The sequence below is a fragment of the Oncorhynchus mykiss genome, chromosome 8 (assembly GCF_057628025.1).
Source record: "Oncorhynchus mykiss isolate SJ-2025 chromosome 8, ASM5762802v1, whole genome shotgun sequence".
In the NCBI taxonomy this organism is placed as follows: domain Eukaryota; kingdom Metazoa; phylum Chordata; class Actinopteri; order Salmoniformes; family Salmonidae; genus Oncorhynchus; species Oncorhynchus mykiss.
Window position 1 is genome coordinate 6,395,996 of NC_143029.1, and position 12,330 is coordinate 6,408,325.

The window sequence follows — 12,330 nt, forward strand, 5'->3', positions numbered from 1 at the left end:
CCTTGACCTCTACTTTGGATTATCGACCCCCGCCTGCCTGCCTTGACCTGTCGTTTGCCTTCCCCTGTTGTTACAATAAACATTGTTACTTCAACAGCCTGCACTTGGGTTTTACCTTGATTCCTGATACATTCACGTTTCCATGGTAACAATAACGGCCTTTATTTTCTGTATAATTTGTAACTATTGTCAGTAGGCCACGGCATGTAAAGATGAATTCTCGTTCAATATTTAGTTTATCAATAGATTATTACATTTCTGAGATTAAACGATGAGGTCACGCTCCTATCCTGCGTTGGTATAGACTCTGAGATTAAACAGGCGATGAGGTCACGCTCCTATCCTGCCTTGGTATAGACTCTGAGATTAAACAGGCGATGAGGTCATGCTCCTATCCTGCCTTGTTATAGACTCTGAGATTAAATAGGCTATGATGTAACGCTCCTATCCTGCCTTGGTATAGACTCTGAGATGAAATAGGCTATGATGTCACGCTCCTATCCTGCCTTGGTATAGACTCTGAGATTAAACAGGCGATGAGGTCACGCTCCTATCCTGCCTTGGTATAGACTCTGAGATTAAACAGGCGATGAGGTCACGCTCCTATCCTGCCTTGGTATAGACTCTGAGATTAAACAGGCGATGAGGTCACGCTCCTATCCTGCCTTGGTATAGACTCTGAGATGAAATAGGCTATGATGTCACGCTCCTATCCTGCCTTGGTATAGACTCTGAGATTAAACAGGCGATGAGGTCACGCTCCTATCCTGCCTTGGTATAGACTCTGAGATTAAACAGGCAATGATGTCACTCTCCTATCACACAGAAATACTGTAGCCTCTATCGCACAGCAATAGGCTGTAGTAGCTTAGCCATACTGTCAAATATTTTATATAAGCCACCAGTCTATTTACTGTGTTGGCAGGATGTTTTAATCGTTAGCAATCATGTATGCTGTATCTGGAAAAGGACAGTTTGTTTCGGAAAGAGAAAACTATGGCTAATTGTTGAGGGCTTGTCAGCAGAACATTTTGAATTCAGGGCAAGCTACTCATAACATTTTCTCTGCAGCACTTAGTGTGTGTTGAAACAAATACCGTCTACATTTCTGCCTTTTCCTACCACGTCCTTTTCAAGCTGCTTCAACTCAGGGTAGATTGACAGGCTGGAGGAATTAGCCATCTCTGAACACTGAACTACATTATTACCTATAATTACTGAGGAAGAACTAAATTAGCTGCTGTCTGTCTGCCTACCTTTCCATCTGCCTGGCTGTCCGCCTGTCAGGTCTGCCTACCTTTCCGTCTGCCTGGCTGTCTACTTGCCAGCTGGTCTGTCTACCTGCCCCATGTCTGCCTGCCTGTCTGCCTGCTTGCCATGGTTGCCGTGGTTGCACAGACAGATGAGGAGACTGGATGTTGAGCCTTCGATAAGACTTCACACTTGAGATAGGTTTGCCATCAACGACCTGTCCTGTGTGTGGGTGTGTGTTAGGCCTGAGAAGTAGAAAGCAGTGACTTCATGGTAGTGACAGGTGTGGGTGATAACCCCGAAAGAAAGGTGCTGTATCACGGGTATGTGTGTGTGTACAGTGTGTGTTCTGTGTGTGTGTCATGTTTACCCCCTGGGAGAAGTAGAAAGCAGTGACTTCATGGCCTGAGAAGTAGAAAGCAGTGACTTCATGGTAGTGACAGGTGTGGGTGTTAACCCCGAAAGAAAGGTGCTGTATCACGGGTATGTGTGTGTACAGTGTGTGTTCTGTGTGTGTGTCATGTTTACCCCCTGGGAGAAGTAGAAAGCAGCGATGCCCAGGGGCCAGAAGCAGCAGAGCATGGAGAAGATGGCCAGGCCCAGATGGTCTCTGGGTGGGATCACTATGAAGTTATCTTCACTCTCGCTGTCGCTGGAGCAGTCCGTCTGAAAGAGACAAACACTGTTAAAAAGGAACAGGGGGATACCTTGTCAGTTGTACAACTGGCCCAATGCTCCTACCACCATTACAGTTCATATAGAACAAGATGAAGTTATCTTCACTCATTGTACAGGAGGAGAGAAACAACTTTGCTGCAATTCATTTTTTAGGACGAGTGGAGAGACTAAAAAAAGACAAAAAACAGGGGAAGTTTCTCACATTACAGGGACAGTTAAAAGATTGGACCCTTTTTGGCATAGCCACATCTAACTGCCTGTAGCTCAGGACCTGAAGCAAGGATATGTATATTGTTGATACCATTTGAAAGGAAACACTTTGACCTTTGTGGAAATGTTAAATTCATAAAGGAGAATGTAACCCATTTGATCTGATAAAAGATAATGCAAACAAAAAAAAAAACAGGTATTTTCATCTTTGAAATGCAAGAGAAAGGCCATAACATTATAAAGGAATCTAGGCGCATTTTAGATTGTGGCCACTAGATGCCAGCAGTGTGTATGCAACGTTTCATATTGATCCAGTGAAGCATTGCAATACTGCACAATATTTTTTTTCAAGTCTGCCCAAATGTGCCGAATTGGTCAGTTTATACATTTTCAAGTACATAACTATAGTTAACATACAAAAATTATATGGTAATACAAAATGTACGTTTACACACTCCCAGGAACGTCATAAATGACGGATCATCAGCTTCTACAGTTGAAGTTGGAAGTTTACATACACTAAGGTTGGAGTCATTAAAACTCGTTTTTTAACCACCACAAATTTCTTGTTTTGGCAAGTCGGTTAGGACATCAACATTGTGCATGACACAAGTCATTTTTTCCAACAATTGTTTACAGTGTCACGCCCTGACCTTAGATACCTCTGTTTTTTCTTTATATTTTGGTTAGGTCAGGGTGTGACTAGAGTGGGTATTCTAGTTTTGTTCATCTAGGGTTAGTTTTGTTCATCTAGGGTTAGTTTCGTTCATCTAGGGTTAGTTTTGTTCTTCTAGGGTTTTTGTATTTCTATTTTGGCCTGATATGGTTCCCAATCAGAGACAGCTGTTTATCGCTGAGAGAAATGTCCAAATGCCTGAAGGTACCACGTTCATCTGTACAAACAATAGTACACAAGTATAAACACCATGGGACCATGCAGCGTCATACTGCTCAGGAAGGAGACGCGTTCTGTCTCCCAGAGACGAATGTACTTTGGTGCGAAAAGTGCAAATTAATCCCAGAACAACAGCAAAGGACCTTGTGAAGATGCTGCAGGAAACAGGTACAAAAGTATCTATATCCACAGTAAAAATAGTTCTATATTGACATCACCTGAAAGGCCACTCAGCAAGGAAGAAGCCACTGCTCCAAAACCACCATAAAGAAAGCCAGATCACGGATTGCCACTGCACATGGGGATAAAGATCGTACTTTTTGGAGAAAAGTTCTCTGGTTTGATGAAACAAAAATAGAACTGTTTGGCCATAATGACCATCGTTATGTTTGGAGGAAAAAGGTGGATGCTTGCAAGCTGAAGAACAGCATCCCAACCGTGAAGCCCGGGGGTGGCAGCATCATGTTGTGGGGGTGGCAGCATCATGTTGTGAGGTTGCTGTGCTGCAGGAGGGACTGGTGCACTTCACAAAATAGATGGCATCATGCAGAGGGAGAGTTATGTGGATATATTGATGCGAACATCTCAAGACATCAGTCAGGAAGTCAAAGCTTGGTCACAAATGTCTCTTCCAAATGGACAATGACCCCAAACATCCTTCCAAAGTTGTGGCAAAATGGCTTAAGGACAACAAAGTCAAGGTATTGGAGTGGCCATCACAAAGCCCTGACCTCAATCCTATAGAAAATCTGTTGGCAGAACTGAAAAAGCACATGCGAGCAAGTAGGCCTACAAACCTGACTCAGTTACACCAGCTCTGTCAGGAGGAATGAGCCAAAATGTACACAACTTATTGTGGGAAGCATGTAGAAGGCTTCCTGAAACGTTTGTCGAAAGTTACAATTACTAAACAATTTAAAGGCAATGCTACCAAATACTAATTGAGTGTATGTACATTTCTGACCCACACTGGTAATGTGATGAAAGAAATAAAAGCTGAAATAAATCATTCTCTCTACTATTATTCTGACATTTCACATTCTTAAAATAAAGTGGTGATCCTAACTGACTTAAAACAGGGAATTTTTACTCTGATTAAATGTCAGGAATTGTAAAAAACAGAGTTTAAATCTACTTGGCTAAGGTGTATGTAAACTTCCAACTTCAACTTTCACACATCTATATGGCTGGGCGGGGCGGGGGTGGAGCCAGAGACAGCAGTGGGGACAAACTGTAGAACCCAGTTCCTACATTTGAAAATAAAACTGTATTTTATCAAACAAAACTATGCTAGATTTTATCCCTGGAACCCTCAGAATGAAAAATCAGAGCAAGATTACAGAATGTAAGTACATTATATACCTTCAGAGGTGAATGTATCAAACCAGTTGCCGTGGTAGTGGCTAGTGCACTCTCCGTAATAAACAATAGCATGGCATTCTTTCACTCTAATAGCTACTGTAAATTGGACATTTAACGTCACGTTAGCGCATGTTAGCAATAACCGCCGCGTGAATAGGGACACCGATCCAGTAGAGATTTAAATAGATAGTAGAATTCTAAATGATACTTTCATTCATTTGTAAGACCTTCAGACGAGTCCGGTGACACTTGTGAGTGGTCATTATTAGTTTTTATGCGAAAACTTTCTGATGATGATTTTTGGGGAATTCTCTGACAAACACCGCAGTAGCTCGGCAACCATGCGGACGGCCGACATACGGTGGACCGAGACGGAGAAATAAACGTATATCTCTGTCTCTATACCAACGTTATAAGGACAATGTTTGTTTGTTAGTTGTTGGTTTGAGAGTTCACCCAGATTAAGGGAGGGGAGACGCTGTTTAAATGGTGAGTTCACCCAGATTAAGGGAGGGGAGACGCTGTTTAAATGGTGAGTTCACCCAGATTAAGGGAGGGGAGACGCTGTTTAAATGGTGAGTTCACCCAGATTAAGGGAGGAGAGACGCTGTTTAAATGGTGAGTTCACCCAGATTAAGGGAGGGGAGACGCTGTTTAAATGGTGAGTTCACCCAGATTAAGGGAGGGGAGACGCTGTTTAAATGGTGAGTTCACCCAGATTAAGGGAGGGGAGACGCTGTTTAAATGGTGAGTTCACCCAGATTAAGGGAGGAGAGACGCTGTTTAAATGGTGAGTTCACCCAGATTAAGGGAGGAGAGACGCTGTTTAAATGGTGAGTTCATCCAGATTAAGGGAGGGGAGACGCTGTTTAAATGGTGAGTTCACCCAGATTAAGGGAGGAGAGACGCTGTTTAAATGGTGAGTTCACCCAGATTAAGGGAGGGGAGACGCTGTTTAAATGGTGAGTTCACCCAGATTAAGGGAGGGGAGACGCTGTTTAAATGGTGAGTTCACCCAGATTAAGGGAGGAGAGACGCTGTTTAAATGGTGAGTTCACCCAGATTAAGGGAGGGGAGATGCTGTTTAAATGGTGAGTGCACCCAGATTAAGGGAGGAGAGACGCTGTTTAAATGGAGAGTTCACCCAGATTAAGGGAGGGGAGACGCTGTTTAAATGGTGAGTTCACCCAGATTAAGGGAGGGGAGATGCTGTTTAAATGGTGAGTGCACCCAGATTAAGGGAGGAGAGACGCTGTTTAAATAGAGAGTTCACCCAGATTAAGGGAGGGGAGACGCTGTTTAAATGGTGAGTTCACCCAGATTAAGGGAGGGGAGACGCTGTTTAAATGGTGAGTTAACCCAAAATCCAACAAAAAATCAAATAAAAATCTCATTTTATTTGTCACATGCTTCGTCAACAACAGGTGTAGACTAACAGTGAAATGCTTCGTCAACAACAGGTGTAGACTAACAGTGAAATGCTTCGTCAACAACAGGTGTAGACTAACAGTGAAATGCTTCGTCAACAACAGGTGTAGACTAACAGTGAAATTCTTCGTCAACAACAGGTGTAGACTAACAGTGAAATGCTTCGTCAACAACAGGTGTAGACTAACAGTGAAATTCTTCGTCAACAACAGGTGTAGACTAACAGTGAAATGCTTCGTCAACAACAGGTGTAGACTAGCAGTGAAATGCTTCGTCAACAACAGGTGTAGACTGACAGTAAAATGCTTCGTCAACAACAGGTGTAGACTGACAGTAAAATGCTTACTTACAGGCCCTTCCCAACAATGCGCAGAGGAAAAAATAGAAATCATTAAAAAAAATATTAACACAAGGAATAAATACACAATGAGCAACAATTACTAGGCTATATACAATAAATACACAATGAGTAGCGATTACCAGGCTATATACAATAAATACACAATGAATAGCAATTACTAGGCTATATACAATAAATACACAATGAGTAGCGGTTACTAGGCTATATACAATAATACACAATGAGCAACAATTACCAGGCTATATACAATAAATACACAATGAGTAGCGATTACTAGGCTATATACAATAAATATACAATGAGTAACGATAACTTGTCTATATATACACGGGGTACCAGTATCGAGTCCATGCGCAGAGATATGTGGGGATACTGTGTTATTCCCTCTACGGGGCAATTATTTTTGGCCAAAGCAAAACAAATCTCACTGCCCTTTTCAATATCATTTTATTAAATCCCCAATCTTCTATGGAAGAATACCTGTGATATGCCTGTGCGCAGTATACCTGAAGCATAAATCCTAGTCATTACAGCAGTCCTTTGTACACTGTCTGGATTTGTGATGCAATGGTTTTCCTTTTCACTTTCCATCAACACAAAGAGTGAGTGTTAATATATTCTCACTGCTGGAGAATGTTCTAAGATGAGAAGAGGTGGAATAAAAAAATAAATCACAAATTGACCTACCATCCTACCATCATCCCTGGTGCAGGGTACAAGCTATACTGGTGGCGTGCAGGATGGAGAGAGAGGAAATGAAAAAGAGTGTGTAGGGGAGGGGCAGAGAGAGACAGAGGGGGGAGAGACAGAGGGGGGGGGGGGGGGGAGAGAGGGGGAGAGAGAGGTGGGAGAGAGAGAGGGGGGGGGAAACCAGCCACAAAACTACCAGAGAGAGAGATATGTAGAGAGAGGAAATGAAAAAGAGTGTATGTGTAGGAGAGGGGGAGAGAGAGAGAGAGAGAGAGGGGGGGGGAGAGAGAGAGAGGGGGGAGAGAGAGAGGGGAGAGAGAGAGAGAGAGAGAGGGGGGGGGGGAAACCAGCCACAAAACTACCAGAGAGAGAGATATGTAGAGAGAGGAAATGAAAAAGAGTGTATGTGTAGGAGAGGGGGAGAGAGAGAGAGAGAGAGGGGGGGGGGGAGAGAGAGAGAGGGGGGAGAGAGAGAGAGAGAGGGGGGAGAGAGAGAGGGGAGAGAGAGAGAGAGAGAGGGGGGGGGGAAACCAGCCACAAAACTACCAGAGAGAGAGATATGTAGAGAGAGGAAATGAAAAAGAGTGTATGTGTAGGAGAGGGGGAGAGAGAGAGAGAGAGAGGGGGGGGGGGGGAGAGAGAGAGAGACCCATCCACAAACTACCAGGTGTGAAACAGGGAAGAGACTCAGGAGGTATGCTAATTTGGTATAGAGGAGACCTAACCCACTTTTAAATTAGTCAAAACAGGAACATTTTACATCTGGCTAGAAATGAATAAGGAAATGATCTCAACAGAGATAAATGTCCCTGTGTGCTACCTATATCCCCCCAATATAACCCCCATACTTTAACGATGACAGGCACTCCATCCTACAGAACTGGACAAGAACCCGATACCCTCAGCACACAGGGGGACAAACACCTGCCTGGACGTGACAGAATTCCCTCCCCTATATTCCACCCTAGACACAACCACGACAACATAACCAACAAAAATGGGTCAGAACTCCTGCAGCTTTGTCGGACGCTGGGTATGTACATAGTCAATGGTAGGCTTCGAGGGGACTCATATATGGTAGGTACACCTATAGCTCATCTCTTGGCAGTAGTTCTGTAGACTACTTTATCACTGACCTCAACCCAGAGTCTCTCAGAGCGTTCACAGTCAGCCCACTGACACCCCTATCAGACCACAGCAAAATCACAGTCTACTGGAACAGAGCAATACTCAGTCATGAGGCAACAAAGCCAAATTAACTGAATAATATTAAGAAATGCTATAAGATGGAAGGAAAGTAGAGTGGAAACCTACCAAAAAACAATTAGGCAAAAACTCAACAGGTCCGTTGCTGTTGTTCTGGGATTGATTTGCACTTTTCGCACCAAAGTATGTTCATCTCTAGGAGACAGAACGCGTCTCCTTCCTGAGCGGTATGACAGCTGCATGGTCCCATAGTGTTTATACTTGCGTACTATTGTTTGTACAGATGAACGTGGTACCTTCAGGCGTTTGGAAATTGCTCCCAAGGATTAAACAGACTTGAGGTCTACAATTTTTTTCTGAGGTCTTTGCTGATATCTTTTGATTTTCTAACGATGTCAAGCAAAGAGGCACTGAGTTTGAAGGTAGGCCTTGAAATACATCAGTGTATGTAAACTTCTGACTTGAACTGTAAGTTTGATAAATCCAGAGTATGCACCACACCGAAGGCACTGAAACTTCCTCTGCAACGCAAAGCTCAAAGGCAAACGCAGCGTTTCATTGGACGTTAATGTAATTCTGGTGTACCAAAATGCAATGACGCTGTCGGTGTGATCGAAGCGTAAGCAAGCTGGTTCTGGGACAGCAACACAATCAGACCCAACCAAATCATGACAAAATAAAAATATAATTACTTGACACATTGGAGAGAATTAACAAAAAAACAGAGCAAACTAGAATGCTATTTGGCCCTAAACAGAGAGTACACAGTGGCAGAATACCTAACCACTGCGACTGACCCAAAATGAAGGAAAGCTTGGACAATGTACAGACTCAGTGAGCATAGCCTTGCTATTGAGAAAGGCCGCCGTAGGCAGACATGGCTCTCAAGAGAAGACAGGCTATGTGCTCACTGCCCACAAAATGAGGTGGAAACTGAGCTGCACTTCCTAACCTCCTGCCAAATGTATGACCATATTAGAGACACCTATTTCCCTTAGAATACACAGACGATTAAAGAATTTGAAAACAAATCCAATTTTGATAAACTCCCATATCTACTGGGTGAAATACCACAGTGTGCCATCAGAGCAGCAAGATATGTGACCCGTTGCCACAAGAAAAGGGCAACCAGTGAAGAACAAACACCACTGTTAATACAACCCATATTTATGTTATTTATTTTCTCTTTTGATAGAGACAGAGAGAGAAAGAGAGAGACTCTTTTCAACCCCTGAGTTCCATCTTTATTCATTTATTAACACAATACAACCCAGGCAATATGATCTATACTTTTCATTTCTTTCTACAGTACTGCTGTAGCAGAGGCACACTGAGATCACAGCATATCATAATGATTCCCACATAATGATAAAGCCTAGTCATCCCCCGTAGCTTTGAGCAGAATGGCTTTAGCACCACTTCCAGAGTCCACTTCCCAGCTAGCACATTTGGTTTCTTGGAAGTTGTGGTACGTACGTTTTTGGTTCTCCATTGGTTTTGGGAATTAAGCCAATAAGTTTCCTTACCAGTAAAATGGAAAGTTTTCTAAACGTTCTGGGAACGGAAGCACAGATGTTGCCTGGAACGTACATTTTTAGGTTGCAGGGAGGTTCTGAGAATGTTTTACTCTGGATTCCTGACATTTTTCCTGGGAGGTTTTATGAACGTTCTGAGAATGGAAATTATAGGTCAGGGGTATTAAACTCTTACACTATGAGGCCCGAAGCCTGCTGGTTTTCTGTTCTACCTGGTAATGAATTGAACCCACCTGGTGTCCCAGGTCTAAATCAGTCCCTGATTAGAGGGGAATCACCCACCTGGTGTCCCAGTTCTAAATCAGTCCCTGATTAGAGGGGAATCACCCACCTGGTGTCCCAGGTTTAAATCAGTCCCTGATTAGAGGGGAATCACCCACCTGGTGTCCCAGGTTTAAATCAGTCCCTGATTAGAAGGGAACAATAACAAAACACAGTGGCTTTGACGTCCAGAGTTGAGTTTGAGGGTTATTTGAAGGTAACTATTTATTTAAAAAATACCCTTATAACATATTTTAATACCCAGGTAAGTTGACTGAGAACACCTCATTTACAGCAGCAACCTGGGTAATAGTTACAAAGGAAGGAAGGATGAAAGAGACAATTAGAAGCTGGGGATGAATAGCTTCTATCTCCAGGCCATCAGACTGATAAACAGCTTTTAATATCCAGACCATCAGACTGATAAACATCTTTTATCTCCAGACCTCTCTCCCAGCTCTGATCACATTGGGGAGACACTGCTCATCGCTTCGCCCTCAACTTCCGGATTTGTCTGCGTCATGTGCTGTTTGTTGCTACTTGGCAACAAGTTTACTCTACCCAAATTTTCATCTTTTACTTTTTATACCAACATTGTTTTTTTTTTCTCTCGTTCTACTTTTGTCCTTCGGACACTCTGTCTGGACATGGTTAGTCAGGACCTCCACCAGACGAAAAAAAAGTTAAGTAGTGACATTAACACTATGCCTTCTAATTGCAGTCGCTGTACTCATATACAGGAGAACTATCACCTTATGGTGAGGAAGCACAGCTTCAGATGCAATCGTTAGGCAAGGTCAATTTAAGTGTAGGAAAGGATGAAACAGCGTCTGTGCCACCAGTAAATACTGATAGTAGTATAAATCCCCCTGGCACAGTCCCCGCAGCCTGACAGATTTCTCACGGCTTCTGGAAAGAAATGCTTTGGGCATGCTCAACCGGTGTCGCTCATTCAACCGATAGAAACTTTCAACCCCATTAAGCAGCGAGTTGGAGTTGGTGTCGGAGTCAGAGGCCGAGCCGTCTCTGGTCTCTACTTCTCCCGTTACGGGGTCTGAGACGCCGACGCCTCCCACCATTAGCTCTGACAAATTGAAAACCCATTAGCGACTCCATAACCCGCAGTATTAGAATAAAAAAATATTCAACCAGCGATCATACACTGTTTACCAGGGGGAAGGACTACTGACGTAAAGGCTAATCTCAATATGGAGCTGGCTAAGGCTAAAACTGGCGAGGTATAGGGTTATATATATGCTTATCCACGTCAGCACCAGCGATGTTAGGATGGAACAGTCAGAGGTCACCAAGCGCAACATGGTTTTAGCGTATAAATCAGCTAGAAAGATGTCTCGGCATCGAGTAATTGTCTCTGGCCCCCTCCTAGTTAGGGGGAGTGATGAGCTCTATAGCGGTGCCTCAACTTAATCGTTGGTTGAAAATTACCCTCCCAAAAGATGGAATTTGTAGATAATTGGCCTTCTTTCTGCGACTCACCCACAAACAGGACAAAGCCTGGCTTGCTGAGGAGTGACGGACTCCATCCTAGCTGGAGGGATGCTCTCATCTTATCTATGAACATAGAGACAGAGGGTTCTAACTCCTCTAGCTCCACAATGAAATAGGGTGCAGGCCAGGCAGCAGGCTGTTAGCCACCCTGCTACCTTATTGGAGTCTGCCACCAGCACAGTCAGTGTAATCAGCTCAGCTATCCCCATTGGGACCGTGTCTGTGCCTCGATCTGGGTTGGGCAAAACTAAACATGGCGGTGTTCGCCTTAGCAATCTCACTGGAATAAAGACCTCCATTCCTGTCATTATTGAAAGAGATTGTAATACCTCACATCTCAAAATAGGGCTACTTAATGTTAGATCCCTCACTTCCAAGGCAGTTATAGTCAATTAACTAATCACTGATCATAATCTTGATGTGCCTGGCCAGAATGAAACATGGTTCAAGCCTGATGAATTTACTGTTTTAAATAGGCCTCTCCTCCTGGTTATACTAGTGACCGCTTATCCAAAGGTGTTGCTAATGTTTACGATAGTAAATTTAAATTTACAAAAAAAGAAAAAAAAAAGACTGCGTTTTCATATTTGGAGTTTCTAGTCATGAAATCTATGCAGCCTACTCAATCACCTCTTATAGCTACTGTTTACCTCTTGGGCCACATACAGCGTTGCTCAGTGAGTTCCCTGAATTCCTATCAAACCTTGTAGTCATGGCAGATAATATTCACATTTTTGGTGACTTTAATATTCACATGAGAAAGTCCACAGACCCACTCCAAAAGGCTTTCGGAGCCATCATCGAGGTCTCCAGACCTACTCATTGCCACAGTCATACCAGGGATCTAAATGTTGTTCCGCATAATCCAGGACTATCGGACCACCATTTTATTACGTTTGCAACCACAACAAATAATCTGTTTAGACCCCAACCAAGAATCATCA

At 43.3% G+C, this 12,330-nt stretch overlaps 1 protein-coding gene across 1 annotated transcript in view; it reads right to left on the minus strand.

Annotated features, from left to right (window-relative positions):
• LOC110529295 (synapse differentiation-inducing gene protein 1-like) overlaps positions 1–12,330 on the minus strand; it is a 104,248-nt gene that overhangs the window by 18,023 nt on the left and 73,895 nt on the right. Inside the window, exon 3 of the mRNA XM_021611414.3 lies at positions 1,780–1,917. Coding sequence (XP_021467089.2) covers positions 1,780–1,917 — 138 coding nt within the window. The remainder of the gene's footprint in view (positions 1–1,779; positions 1,918–12,330) is intronic.